Source organism: Globicephala melas, chromosome 18 (assembly GCF_963455315.2).
Source record: "Globicephala melas chromosome 18, mGloMel1.2, whole genome shotgun sequence".
NCBI classification, from domain to species: Eukaryota; Metazoa; Chordata; class Mammalia; order Artiodactyla; family Delphinidae; genus Globicephala; species Globicephala melas.
The window spans coordinates 6,248,369-6,263,945 of NC_083331.1; the positions used below are offsets into that span (position 1 = coordinate 6,248,369).

Below are 15,577 nucleotides of genomic sequence, written 5' to 3' on the forward strand. Positions count from 1 at the left end.
TTGCAAATTCTCACACTCTAATGAAGGAGATCTTACTTTCCAAATAGCAAGTCAATGATATGGTGATTTGGATATCTACAAAAGATGGCCCCTATCTGGCAGTGAAGCAGGACGCTGTAGTCCTTTGGTTATTATGAGCAGAGGAATCCCTTCATACTTTGGTGATGATGATGTGACATCTGATATTAATCCTTGAATACTTTCCAGGTTCCTATGAAAAGCTCATTTGCTGTGTTGCTAGCCTGTAAGTGTTCATAACTAACACATAAGAGCATACCATGCACCGGACACCACTCTAAACGTATTTTTTTTTTTTTTTTGGACTAACTCTTGCATCACCTTTTTAAAAATCCACTTGCATTAGCTCTTTTAATTCTCACAGCAGCTCTGTGGAGTCAATTATCGTTATCGTCACTTACAGATGAAGAAACGAGGAGCAGGGAGGTGGGAGGGAGAGGAGGCCTGGTTGTCTTTCCCCCGAGTCTGCACCATTTATCATGTGGATGGCTCGGGACACAGTAGGTTCTGGCTGGTTGGGAATGGGATGACTGATCAGATGCGTGGACCACTCTCACTAGCTGTATCCTCCAGAGCATCTTTCCGGCTCACACAGGCACGGTGTATTTCCGGTTGTTTTCTCCTCTTACCATGCCGTGGTTTGATGTCGTCTGCATTGTTGTGAAGTCTCCGAGCAGTTACAGAATTCAGCAGCCGTTTCCAAATTCAGAGTACTTGTCATTTACTGAATTATGTGTCTTTAAGTACTGGCTGACTTAAGCTGGTTTTCAGTGAGGGGTACTGTTCACTGCTGAGCTGTCTCCCACAATAAGGGACAAGAGCAGGGTTCAGTTTTATTTTATTGTATTGTATTATTTTGTTTTGTTTTACTTTTCGGTATTCAAGACCTCTCTCAGAGGGGAGTACAGAGCTTCCTTGATGCTTCCTTCTTCAAACAGATGAATTACTTCCCAGCCTGGAGAGCAGCCGGATCTCCAAATTGACATGTTCACTGAATTATAAATTTCACGTAAGAGAATAATGCCAGGCACAAGAGCATTTGATAAAAGGGCATTTGAACTCCACAAATGCTACAAAATATTCCCCTTCTTAAGAAACTTGAATAGTTAAATAGAAGGCTCTGTGTGGAAGATTTTATGTTCAGTTCAACTTCCACTACACATTCCAGTGAATAGATGATTCTGGCAGTATGTCAGCAGGGGGCTGAACATTAGATAATTCCATGTGAAATATTTCTAGTGGCCGAGCCATTGCCATCCCCCCTCAAAATGTCCTACAACCCCCAGAGATTCTCTGAGTCCTAGGATGGGACTGGTGAGCCTGTGCTGTGATTCAGAAGCTAAGACTCACTGTTCTGCAGGTGCCCGGTGTCCCTTTTCTTGATGAGGTTTCGATCAGACACGTGCTTACTTTATTTTTCTGTTGAGGTAACACTGATGTATAACATATAGGTTTCATGTGTGCACCATTATATTTCTACCTCTGTATGCCCTACAACATGCTCACCACCAAAATTTTCGTTTCCATCCATCACCATACAGTTGATCCTTTTTACCCATTTCACTCTCCTGCCGCCAGCCTCCAACCCAGAGCCCTCTCCTATGGGAACCGCTGTTCTCTGTATCTATGTGTTTGTTTGTTTGGTTTAGTTTTTTCATTTATTTTGGCTTGGGGGGTATTTGCTTTTTATAATTTCACATATGAGTGAAATCATACAGTATTTTTCTTCGTCTGACTTATTTCACTTAGCGTAATCCCCTTGAGGTATATCCATGTTGTCTCAAATGGCAAGAGTTTATCTTTTTATGGCTGGGTAGTATTACATGGTGTGTGTGTAGGTATGTGTTTATGTAGCACATCTTCTTTGTCCATTCATCCACTGATGGGCATTTAGGTTGTTTCCATGTCTTGGTTATTGTGAATAGTGCTGCAGTGAACACGGGGGTGCAGGTATCTTTTTGGATTAGTGTTTTTGTTTTCTTTGGACAAATACCCAGAAGTGGAGTTGCTGGATCAAATGGTAGTTCTATCATTAATTTTTTGAGGAACCTCCATACTATCTTCCATAGTAGCTGCCTCGATTTCCACTCCCACCAATGGTGCCTGACGGCCCCCTTTTCTCCACTTTCTCCCCAACACTTGTTACCTCTTGTCTTATTGATAACAGCCATTCTGACAGTTGTGAGGTGATGTCTCGTGGTTTTAATTTGCATTTCCCTAATAATTTAGTGATGTTGGACATCTTTTCATGTGCCTGTTGGCCATCTGTATGTCTTATTTGGAAAAATTCAGCTCCTCTGCCCTTTCTTTAATATGGTTGTTTGGGTTGTTGTTAAGTTGTGTGAGTTCTTTATATATTTTGGATGTTAACCCATTATCAGATATATTATTTGCAAATATCTCCTTGCATTTGCCAGGTTGTCCCCTGATTTTGTCGATGGTTTCCTTTGCTATACAGAAGCTTTTTAGTTTTCTATATATAGAAAACTATATATAGTTTTTTTTCTATATATAGAAAACTATATATAGTTTTCTATATATAGTTTTTGTTCATGTTTGCTTTTGCTTCCTTTGCCTGAAGAGACACATCTAGAAAGATATTGCTAAGACCAATGTCAAAGAGTGTACTGCCTATGTTTTCTTCTAGGAGTTTTATGGTTTCTGGTCTTACATTCAAGTCTCTAATCCATTTTGAGTTAATTTCTGTGCACTGTGTGAGATAGCAGTCGTTTCATTTTTCTGCATGTGGCTGTCCTGTGCTTGCTTTTTAATCTGAAATTCAGGATACAGTGTACATCCTTTCAGCGGAGTTTCATCATTTTTATTCTGTTTGTGTGGAGCAAATGCATTCTCCTAGCCCTGTTTAAAACTATTTAAAACCTTGCACGGGACCTTCAAAGAACTATAGGGCATAGGTTCTCTGTTAGGAAATCACACGTTCTTTAGTTTTCCTTCCTAAATACACTTTTCTTTAGAAACCAAACAGATCTTACCCATTTTAAACAGACTTTCAGAGGGAGGAGAGCAGCCATCTCTTACTCTAAGGGGTTGAATAAAACTCCTGAGTATTTTAACACTAAAGCCACTTAATAATGTTATCATTTTGATGCAGGCCCTATCTAAATAGAATGTTATGACTATCCTTTTAAAATGATGAAAACAAAACAATTTAATCTTTCACTAAAATTCTGTATACTTCTTCCACCTGTCATTGCCTGTTTTCCACAGTAGATGGTCATGTTCCTAACTGGATAGTTTTATCCCCAACAAGCGGTAATCTCAGTATATTCAGGCTCTCTGTTTAATTTAGTAGATTAGTCCTTGCAGCTGTACCCAGAGGTACATTTAGAAGATTTATCCTTTAATAGGAATAGATGGTGGTGTCATTGTCTTTAAGAGATTACAAATGTATAAACCATAATAGGTTTGAAAAGATATAGAGGAAAAAATTAGACCACGGCCATTCCGGGCATTTAAATCTGACACAAATCCCAGGATGCCCTATCTTCAGAGCAGTCCATTGTAAACAAGCTGTCCTATAGACGCAGAGCCTGTTCTGTGTTGAATAGGAAACCGAAATGATGAATAAATATCTGCCTTCGCAGTAAACTGGACTCTAATGCAAGGTCCTCTTAGTTTGATGAGGCCTCAGCTTTTCAGACAAAAAGCTTCGTGAGTTTCAAAGGGATTCTCTGTCTCCGTATTCTCACCCATCTACCTTCATCCCAAGCCTCTTCTTCTCAAGGTAAAATCAGCTGGGTTTCAGGGAGCGCCGAATACACTTCCTGGACCAGTGGTGCACATGTGCGTTCTTACTCTCGTCTCCCCTGGGTCACTCACACTGTTTCTCACTGTTGCTCATCCCGTGTGAGTCACAAAATAAATGCTTACCGTGTGTGTCTGCAGCTCCACATCCACACAAGCAGATTGTGTGTGCGTGAGCACATGTGTAAAATCTTCAGAGAAGTGAGGCTGCTCGTGGCCTTGGTGGAGCCCCTGGCGTGGGGATTTGGATGACAGACTTCCCTGCGGTGGCTAAAGGGAGCTCTTTTCCACATCTGGTCCCAGAGAAATGCTTTTCAGGGCCACTCACTAGGAGTCGGGTCAGGTTCTAAAGCAGGTGGCAGCGGTAGGATGGTCGACAGTGGCACACGGCAAGGGGGTCCATCCATTTTTCATGAACTTGTATGCTTCCACAGGTTCAGCCTTTGGGACTGAAGACCAGCCGGCTCTGAAGGCAGCTCTGCCTTCCAAAGACACACCCAAAGGGGCTGCCCGGGCGGCCCCTCCAGCATCCTCCAGTGTGACAACACCTCGCAGGAGTTTGCTTCCAGCGCCAAAATCCACGACCACACCGGCGGGTAAGACTTGCGCTGTGGAGAAGCTCCGCAGTGGAGAGCCTCTTCTGCATTAAAGTCTTTTGAAAGTCCTTGGGTAAATCAGTTGTCTAGATGGGATGACAGATGAGTTTCAGATGGCATTTAAAATTAATAATAATAACACTACCACAATTTTCAAGGCACTTTCATATATTCCTGTGTTTAAATTCTCACAACTCCCTCTCACTCCTCTCTGTGACTGGTAGCCCATCAGACCACACAGTTTTCATTGCAAAGAAAAAAGGATCAAGCTGTTTTAGGCAAATTTGGTTCAGGGAAGCAGGCGCTGATGAAATCACTGGAAGGCCAGTAGGAGTGAGCTGCAGACTGTGCCCCCGGGAGTGGGTCCCTGATCCCTGGGGGCAACTGCTGCCTCTACAGGGATTCAGGGGCTCCATCCCCCTGCTGGTCCCAGGCCCGCACCACCCATGCTGGGATGCAGGGATCAGCGGCTACCGCAGAAAGCCTTGCTCCCGAGCTCACACCGTGCCTGCTCTATCCACACCCACAAAGCCAGTGCCCCGAGCCCTGCGCCTCCACACCCAGGAAGCTAGTGAGGGACACAGGGAATTCAGCTGACGCAAAGGTGTGACAAACGAAGGTGCTGGCCAGCAGCCCGGTGCGGCCCCTGCCCCGCCTTCTCCTCCCAGATCGCAAGCGTACACGTTTGCCCGCGGGATGTCCAAGCACGCGGCATGTGGCTTAGCTTTCCATCTTCCACGCTGTAGGAAGACACACTAAGAGGAAGGAAGCTTGGATGTTGAGCCTGAATCCACGGTAGATGGCTCACCCCTGTGGCTATTCATTGCTCCAGGTTATTCTTCTGTGCTCTTGTACTCATGTACCAGTGCATATACGTACACACGCAGATGGGCTTGCGTGAGTTCCTAAAAGTAAGATTGGATTGTACCCAGTTTTCTACATGTTACTTTCCTTACTCAAAGTATGTCATAGAGCTGCCCTCAGGTCAGTGTATGGCTCATTTTTCAATGGCTGCCTGGTGTGGATATACCATGATCTATTGAACCATTCCCCCACTGGTGGACATTCACTTTGTAAACTGGTGTTTGCTGCTATAAACAATGCTGCAGTACGTGTCCTTGGTGGCATTCTTTCTACAGGATTGGTCCCCGGCAGTGGGATGGCTGTGTTTGATGCATTAATAGATATGATTAGATTCCTTTTCAAAGAGGCTGCCGTGCTTCACCTTTCCACCCATATCCCTGCTAAGAATAGATAGCATTTTAAAAATTTTTCGTCCATTTGGTGGAAGTGTTATTTTAAATTTGCATTTCCCTGACCACTTGCCCTTCAATGGAGTACCACCTTGTAATCCCCTTTGGTAAGACTTAAATTGACTTGTTTGGTTTTGCCCTTCCTCAGTGGAGGAGAAGCTCCTGGGGACAGTGACTTGTCCATTTTATTGAGCACAGTATCCCCGCTGCTGCAGTGTCCCCAGTGACTGACACGCAGTGGCTACTTAGCATCTACTTGTTAATGGTTGGATACATCAACGAATCAATGAATGAATGTCACACGGCCTTTGACTCTTGGTTCCAGTTTAACGGTTTGGCCTTGGTTTAAATAGAAAATAACGAGACAAGCCTGCACTGAGTTAAAATACAGTTGTTGAATCAATCGTATAGACCAGTGTTTGTCAAATTTTAGTGCATCAGAATCACCTGAAGTGGTTGTTAAAACACTGATTACTGGGCCTCATCCTAGCATCTCATTAGTAGGTCTGAGGTGGGGCCTGAGAATTTGCGTTTCTAATGATTCCCAGGTGGCGCTGCATATCCTGCTGGTCTAGAGATCACACTTGTGAAACCACTGTTACAGAAAAATGGACTAGGAATTTGAACACAGTTCTTAGAAAAAGAACTGCACATAGCTCCTAGCCATATGAAGAGAATCAGCATTGCTCATAATAAGAAAAACATAAAGTAAAGCTACAATAGACTATAGTATCTTACCTGTGAGATGGGCAAACATCCAGATGTTTGAAAACATACACTGTCGTGAATCTGCAGGAAAAGAGGCATTCTCGTACGTGTACTGGCTGGAATATAAAATAGCTCAACTCCTATGAAAGGAAATGGGCAATATCTAATAATAAAATCACATGTGCATTTTTTCTTTGACTTAGCAGTCCCACCTCCAGAAATCTTTCCCAAAGGTAGACTGGCAAAAGCAGAATGCACTAAGTGATTCATTGCAGTGCTATTTGAAATGGCAAAATACTGAAACGACTCAGCTGTCCATCCACAGGGGACCAGCTGAATGGATTGTCATACATCCATGGAATAAGAAGACTTATTCCAAGTGACTTTAAAAGAGTAATTTGGTTGTTCCACCCTAATAGCATGTACTCTATGTTCAAAAAGAATTGCAAAAAAAAATCTTAAACTGTTTTTAGTAATTACATTATTGGTGGTAGCGTGGCTATTGTGATTCCAAATCTGCTGTTATTCTGAATGTGTGTATTATGGGAAAAATAGGATATGGGCATAATGGGATAAAGTATGAACTTATCTGAAATTTATCATTAAACAGTATTGCCGGGCTTCCCTGGTGGCGCAGTGGTTGGGAGTCTGCCTGCCGATGCAGGGGACACGGGTTCGGGCCCCGGTCCGGGAAGATCCCACATGCCGCGGAGCGGCTGGGCCCCTGAGCCATGGCCACTGGGCCTGCGCATCCGGAGCCTGTACTCCGCAACGGGAGAGGCCACAACAGTGAGAGGCCCGTGTACCGCAAAAAAAAAAAAGTATTGCCAGCTCTGTCCACTGAAAAGTTATAAACAGTGACTAGACCAATAGCATAGCGTACCCCCAGTGCCCAGACTGTGATCTCTCAATACATTTTGCATTAACAGGAGATAAGGGTCTTTGAAGAAATGGCTGGTTCCAGGTCTAGGGCAGGAACTGTAGACCCCGGAACAGACAGCCAAGAGGAATTCAAAGACTACTAGGATTCTATCAACTCCAGAGTCAGACTGAATAAGCTCCTACTGGAAGAAAGAAAGAGAGAGAGGGAGGGGGGAGGGAGGGAGGGAGGGAGAGAGGGGAGAGGGAGGGAGGGAGGGGAGAGGGAGGGAGGGAGGGGAGAGGGAGGGAGGGAGGGGAGAGGGAGGGAGGGAGGGAGGGGAGAGGGAGGGAGGGGAGAGGGAGGGGAGAGGGAGGGAGGGAGGGGAGAGGGAGGGAGGGAGGGAGGGAGAGGGAGGAAGGAAGGAAGGAAGGAAGGAAGAGATTGAATATCAATAAGATTCATAATTGCAGTAGAATAATATTCATCAAATCAAAATATATGTGTATCCATGAGGTCATAATGATACAAAATAAGATAAAAACTAGTCACTTTGGTTGATGCTAAGAAACGTTTTTTGAAATTTGGTAAAGAAAGAAAAGAATAAAATATTTAAGCCACTTCTCCTATTCAGTCTGTATCTCATGATAACCAAATAGTTGGTGAGGGGAAAGTTCTCTTTTAGTGTTTAAAAGCATTCTAGTTAATAAATAAGGTATGATAGAATATCATCTTTTCAAAGCTTTAGTGAATCAGTAGGTAAAGGCAATGATCATCAATGGAAAGGGAAAACCAGACGTTACGAACTAATACTGATCTACAACATTACATGTGAGTTAGTCTCGGGGGAAAAATGAATCCGCCCTAGCCTTTAGATTTACTAATTTACTAGAAGTAGAAAGGACAAAGAAGCATATTAAATAACACCATGGGAATAAAATCAACCAACCAGACTGAAAAACTCTATAAAACAAACCATCCAACTTACTCAACAGTAGAAATAACAACAAAAATTGAAAAAAAAAAAAGGGCAGATAAACAAACATTCTGGGAGGGGGACAAAGGACATAGAGGGAGAACCTGTAGATTATAAAAAACTTAGACTTATCATCCAGTTGCAAAGTACGGATCTTGTTTTGTATCCCAATTCAAACAAACACACCAAAAAAAATTTTGTTTAAAGATAACTGAGGAAATGTGAACCAACATTGGCTCTTAGATGACATTAAGAAACTATTATTGCTATTCTGAGTATGATGGTAGTATTTGTGGTTATGTTTTTGTTTCTGTGTAATCGAAGTATAGTTGCTTTACAATGTTGTGTTAATTTCAGGTGTACAGCAAAGTGATTCATTTGTACATATACACATATTCTATTCTTTTTCAGATTCTTTTCCTTTAGAGGTTATTACAAAATACTGAGTAGAGTTCCCTGTGCTATACAGCAGGTCCTTGTTGGTTGTCTGTTTTATATATAGTAGTGTGTGTGTGCTAATCCCGAACTCCTCATTTATCCCTCCCTGTGGGTATGTTTTCTTAAAAAGCCGTCTTTTAGAAACGCACAAATATGAAGTGATACGCTTTCTGGGATTTGCTTCAGAATAACCCAGGATGGTGGCACGTGGAGTCAACATGTTACAGAAGATGAAACATGGGTATTGCTTGTTGTTGAAGTTGGGTGATAGAGTACATAGTTAACTAGACTAGTCTCTCTGCTTCAGTACATGTTTAAAGTGTTCCATTGAAAACTGTGCAGAGAGAGTGGCTGTTTTAGCTGTTTTAGTGGAGGTAGAGCTAAATGGAAATAAGGTATTTCAGGTGCGAAGAATAGAGGGCAAGGCAGCAACAGTGTTTAAGACCATAAAAATTTCATTATTTTTTCAAATACTTCTGCTCTGTAGCGGATTTTGGAAAGCCATGTGATCTTGATAACAAGAATTCTCTTCCACTTTGTATTACTTCATAAAACACTTTAATGTGCTAAATATGATTTGGTCCTCACAAAAACCTAGAGTGGTGGACAAGGAAAGTATTAGTTTGCAGATGGGAAATCAAGATTCAGAGGTGAAAGGACTTGCCCCAAGTCATGTGGTGGCGTCAGGAAATCACATAGGTTGTGTATGTGTCCTGTGCTTTTTCCACAATAATATAAGTATCCCGCTGTGGAGTACAAGAATTCCATCTGTGGTCCCCCATTACCATTAGATTTCACATGTGTGAACTGGGGATGGTGGTAAACAGAAATGGTACACAGGATTCCTTGCCTCAGGCCAGGCTCTCCTTGAGACGTCTTGGTTAGAATTCGGTTGGTGATGCCATGAAAAGTAGGTGTTTAACCAGAAGGAAGAGAGGGGAAGGAATGATACTGTGTGAGGAGGGATTGTGCGTTCATGGGGGGTAAGGGATGTTCCCAGCAGAGAAAGGGTCACCATGATGTTACCATGATGTTACCAGTTTCCACGCCGAGTGCTCAGAAAGTACTTGTGACTTGGGCAGGTTGTTACATAATGAAGCAATAGACCAGTTCCTGAGGACAAGTGAGAGTCCTGCCTTTCCCCGTGTCCTAGAACAGGCTCGAGCAGATGCTCGGGGACTCCCACCTGTTTCACATCCCTTATGCAGCTGCCCCGAGGTCAGCTTCTTAGGCTCTGATGGCAAATTCCACAGGCCTCGTCCGGTAGAAGCAGCTGGCAGCTGCCCCCAGTCACATCTCTCTTTCCCTTCTCTCTCTCCCCCAGTTTTTCCTCTCTGTAACTGTGAGCTCTGCCAGCCTTGCTCTGTTACTTGCAGCCTCCTTCTCCAGGGTCCGCAGGGGTGGGAGTGGGGGGCAGAGGGGGTAGCCCCAGACTCTGGAGGACTGGGTGAGACAGGCAGTGGACAGAGCTCCCGAGCCTTAGTCAAGGTCTGCTCGGAAGCCTATTTCAATGACGCCCTAAGGCTCTGTGTTCGATTTTTCCAAAGACATAAAGCTTCTTAGATATTTTCCCATTATTGACATAAGGAGGAGGTGCTAGGGTGTTTGTTTTTTTTAAGATTTATTTTTTGGATGTGGACCATTTTTAAAGCCTTTATTGAATTTGTTACAATATTGCTTCTGTTTTCTATGTTTTGGTTTTTTGGCCGTGAGACATGTGGGATCTTAGCCCTCTGACCGGGGATTGAACCTGTACCCCCTGCATTGGAAGGCATTGGACTGCCAAGGATGCCCCAAGGGTGTTTTAGAACGAGGATTAAGCACCACCCTTTACTAGACGGAGGACCCCAGGCCAGCCGCTGTGTAGACTATGGCTGTGACCCCTGTGACATGCAGTCATCAGGGGAAGGCACGGATTGGGAAAATGAAGCAGAAGTCTCCCTTGAGAGATTTCAGGATGTTCTCTTCTAACTTGCATCCCACTCCAACACCTAATTTAACAACAAGTATAAAATTGTGGTTAAAAGATAAATTTTATTACCGGATTTTAGGTTTGCATTTGTTCCACTGCTATGAATTTTTCATTTAAATAAAATCTAGTTCCTGCTACCAAATCAACTTTCACATCACCTTGTTCTGTCATCAAGCTAATTAAAAAGCAGAAGGCAGGCGTGCAAATTACAGTTAAATTCCAAATAATTGTATTTCCTGGGACTGTGAGGTGTTCGGGTTATTTTAATTACTTAGGTAACACCAACCCTTGTTTTAAGGGCATGCTGTTGGAAACATTTCTAAACTGTGATGCTTTGCTTCTGTCCCTTGGTGATTCCAGAATCAAGATTCAAGAATAACTAGAACAGTCCTTAACCTTGAGGGGCTCAAAATAAGGTAAACAGATTTGTACACTGATAATTAGAGTGAGAGCAAGAGATCTATAATCCGATCAGCTGGCTGCCAGGAATTCATAGTAAGATGGATTAAGAAACAAATGACCTGAAGATGTTTAAATTAAATATAATAGGCTTTTAAAATTATTTAATCACTTTCTATTTATTATGTTTAATCATTTTCTAATTTATGCGTTATGTTTTCACTTTCTGATTTCAGAAAAGATACAAGGCAGCATGTAGTAAAGGGCACAGAATAACAGAGATACAAGGATAAAAATCCAAATAATAAAAAAGAGAAGAGCCTGATAAAACTGGGCTCAGAGCTTCCTGACTGCAAGGACAAAAGAAGAAACACAATCGGGGGAAAAAAAAAAGAGTGCGCCACTTTATCAGAAGAGAGAAACTTATTTTTTAAGCACAAATATGTAAAATTTTAACTCTGTGAATTAAAAAAAATCCTATTGAACAACATAATGGACAATAATTTTAATTGTATGGTTTAAACATATCTTTTCTGATAGGAAAATAATTGGATAAAATTTTAAAATTTTGGAATAGGGAAGGCCTTTCTAAACATGATGTGAAACCTGGAAACCTTTAAAAAATGATAGATTTAACTACATACAAATTTTAAATTGTCTGCAATAAAGGACATCCTAGAGGTAAGAAGGATGGTAAACTGAATGAAAATGCTTCAACAAAGTGTTATTATGAAAATCAATAGAAAAAGTACAATTTCATTTGAAAAGTAGGTAAAATATATGAATGGGTGACTTATACAATACAAGTACAAAGAGGTCAGTGGCCATAAACATGAAGAGATGTTCGAATTCACTAATGACTAGACACGTTCAGTTTTTTTTAATAAGATACCATCTTTTTCATATTGGATTAGAAAAAATAAAAAGGTTTATTACATGCCGGTGTTGGTAAGAACATGGCAAAAAAACACTCTTGTAGCATTAGTGGGAATGTAAATTGGGACAGTCTTTTGGAGGTCAGTTTGTTAATATCTATGAAAATGTAACTATCTTTACCGTGTAATCCAGTATTTCTACATCTGGGACTCTCTTTTACAAAAATACTTGCTCAAGCAGCAATGATATATGTATAGGAACATTCTCTGCAACACTGATTATAGTACTAAACAATTAGAAACAATCTAAATATCCATCAATATGGACATATTTAAATAGGTTACAATATGTATCCATTCAATAGACGCTTATTTAGTTATTGAAAAGATTGAGCTAGATCGATAGGAATTATTCAGAAACTGTCCATAATATATTGTTAAAGCAAGAAAAGCTACAGAACATGATCTCATTTTTTCAAAACCCGAAATGAAAATAAATCTTTTTTTAACGTATACCTTTTTGTATATTTATAGAAAAAAGGTGGAAAGTATCATTTAAATAGTTAATAGCGGGACTTCCCTGGTGGCGCAGTGGTTAAGAATCTGCCTGCCAATGCGGGAGACACGGGTTCGAGCCCTGGCCCGGGAAGATCCCACATGCTGCAGAGCAGTTCAGCCCGTGTGCCACAACTGCTAAGCAACCCCCACTCGCCACAACTAGAGAAAGCCCACACACAGCAACAAAGACCCAATGCAGCCAAAAATAAATAAATAAATAAATAAAAAAAAATAGTTAATAGCTATTATCAGTGTGGTGTCCAATTGGAGAAAAATTGTGATTAGGAAAAAGAACTTGCATTTTTAAGTTTTGTATTCCTTCTATAGTTAGAATTTTTCCAAATGTTTCAGTTTTTACAATGAAATACATAAAAACAACTCAGTAAAAAATGGGATAATAATTTGCTCCCAGAAAAATGCATGAAGAATATAGAAAAAAATGAAACAATAAAATATCTCATAATCTCAGTCCATGAATAGCTGCCAATAATACATATTGGCATATTTCCTTTCACTCTTTTTTCTAAACAGGTATGGATTTTTTCCCCATAATTGAGCTGATGCTTTATAGATACTTCTGTATCTTGCTTTTTCACTTAACATTATATCCTAAGCATTTTCCAATGTCATGATAAACATGTGAAAATTTAACTTTTAGTCCTGTCGTAAGAACTTCATATTGATTTACCCCAATTTGTAGGACTCTTTATCCCTTGTTCAGCATTTAGGTTGTTTTCAGTGTTTCATTACCACAAAGCAAGGAATTGCAATAAGCTTATTTTGCAAAAACATATTTTGCTGGGGTTGTCCAGACTACCCTCAGGCTTGATGATTTCCCTAGAAGTGCTCACAGGACTCAGAAGTTGTTATATTCATCATTACAGTTTGTGAAAGTGGAAGAATCCAGAGTAAAAAGTCAAAGGAAGAAAGCTCACGGGGCGAAGTTCAGAGAAAACCAGACACCAGGTCCCAAGGGTCCCCTCCCAGTGGAGTCATACAGGTGTGCTTAATTCCTTCAGCAGCACTATGCAACAGCACATCACCTGAGTCTGGTTGTCCAGGGTTTTTATTATGGGTCAGTTACATTGGCATATAGCACCTGCTGGACTGTCTAGGCAAACTGGTACCATGTGACCCAAGACCTCAGGTAGGCAGAACGCTTTCCTCAGTCAGAACATGCCAGAAGCTCAGCTCCCAGGAGCTGGCCAAAGGCCAGTCAGGAAAACAAGCCCTTCCTGGGAATGGGCAGGGCTTGAGCAATGCAGGCTGTTTTTATGATGGATTCCTAAAGGCAGAAATATGGAGTCACGTTGAAATATGGCTTTACAAATAACGCAGACATATTTTGACCGTAGCTGTTTCTTATAGCCGTAAATCAACTAAATCAAGGAAACAATATTAAATGAGTTGTTTGGAGAGATGTTTTACTGGAGCTAAAGTATAATCTAGGAGTACATCCTTTATGAAATTTAACTCTATAATCGAGAGTTTAGAGGACCCTTAGAAGGAAATGATTGGCATGTGTTCTCAGCTGTCCCTCTAAAGTAAGAGTTGTCTTAGTTCAGTTTATGATGGCAAATAAGTCAATATTAATTTGTCTTAAGTGTAATATTCTATGTTGGATAATTGGAAGGATGCTTAAATGTTTTAGATATCAGGAATATAAATAACAAAACTATTTTGTTCAGGTCTTTTCCTTTTTTCTTTTCTTCTTTTCAAAGGTATGTTTACTGAGCATTCTCTGTGTACCATGCAGTATGCTTGGGGATTTCTATATTCTACCTAATTTAGCTCTAGGGGAAACTGGGGTTTAGAGAAATTAAGTAAACCCCCCTCCCACCCACGGTCATACAGCTTCTATGCAGCAGAACGTGAAATCAACCTAGATCTGTCTGACTTTAAAAGGTATATACCTAACCTTTGTGCTGTGCCACTTACAGATTCCTACACAGATGGAGGCCAGTTAATTACATTTTGTTGAAATAACTATCATTGATAGTTAGAGGTTAGAGGTTGAATCCTCTTTCTGGGACAATGCTAGTTACTGCACGTACAGCGCCCAGAACCCCTATAATAATTCTGTATTCTGTCCATGCCCCTCTTTCCCCAGGTTTCCAGACACAGGTTGAGAACTAATGCACTGTGCTAAGCATGATCCACTCCTATAATATCATCTTCCTGTAAGTTAATAATGATCATTGCCTTCTCATTTATTTATTTATTTGGCCACACCCCTCGGCTTGTGGGATTTTAGTTCCCCGACCGACCAGGGATTGAACCCATGCCCCCTGCAGTGGAAGCGCGGAGTCCTAACTACTGTACTGCCAGGGAATTCCCTTTATTTATTTATTTATTATTATTTTTCTTTTCATTGCCTTCTTTTTTTGTGTGTGTGGTACGCGGGCCTCTCACTGTTGCGGCCTCTCCCGTTGCGGAGCACAGGCTCCGGACGCGCAGGCTCAGCGGCCATGGCTCACGGGCCCAGCCGCTCCGTGGCATGTGGGATCTTCCCGGACCGGGGCATGAACCCGTGTCCCCTGCATCGGCAGGCGGACTCTCAACCACTGCGCCACCAGGGAAGCCCCATTGCCTTCTTGACATCAGTGTGACGACAAAGGAAACTGCTGTGGATTTAGTGCTAATGGTTAAAAAAAAAAGTACTGAACATCCTCTCTGTGGCTGTGTAAAGGGAAGAATTCTAGAAACGTAACCTGGGTCTTTTGGTGACTCTTTTTCTCAGAATTGTCATGAAAAGTTGTTCTGTTGTTCGTATGTCAAATACAAAATTTCACCAGGGTTTTGATCCGTATAATTTTACACAAATAATCAGGCTTTACCGATTGACTTTTCCAACTGGTTTTCAGTTGTTGTAGCAAAAGGGAAAATATTTTCAGTTGAAGTATTGATCTGGTGATAGACTACTTCTAGGTCAGTATGCCTTCTGGTACTGTCATGCTGACATGATGTATAACAGAAAATAAAATTCCTTTATTCAGACTAAGCTGTAGAAGGATTTCCCATGGTTATATAGCAGATGAACAGCTGATGTCTTATTGTTTGGGTTCCTCTCGCCCTAAGGAAAATATTCTCTGGAAATAATGAGGCTGTTATTTTATGGGCTACGGAAACTCCACTTGTATCATAAAACTTAATTTTACTT

The 15,577-nt window shown here is 41.4% G+C and overlaps 1 protein-coding gene across 8 annotated transcripts in view; it reads left to right on the plus strand.

The window, feature by feature from the left end:
• MTUS2 (microtubule associated scaffold protein 2) overlaps window positions 1-15,577 on the plus strand; it is a 496,165-nt gene that overhangs the window by 330,286 nt on the left and 150,302 nt on the right. For all 8 annotated transcript variants that reach the window (XR_009559713.1, XM_060287790.1, XM_060287789.1 and 5 more), the window contains one exon: window positions 4,218-4,379. Coding sequence is in view for 7 of the 8 variants with exons in the window: in XM_060287790.1 (XP_060143773.1) it covers window positions 4,218-4,379 (162 nt within the window). In the remaining variant the exon portion in view is untranslated. The remainder of the gene's footprint in view (window positions 1-4,217; window positions 4,380-15,577) is intronic.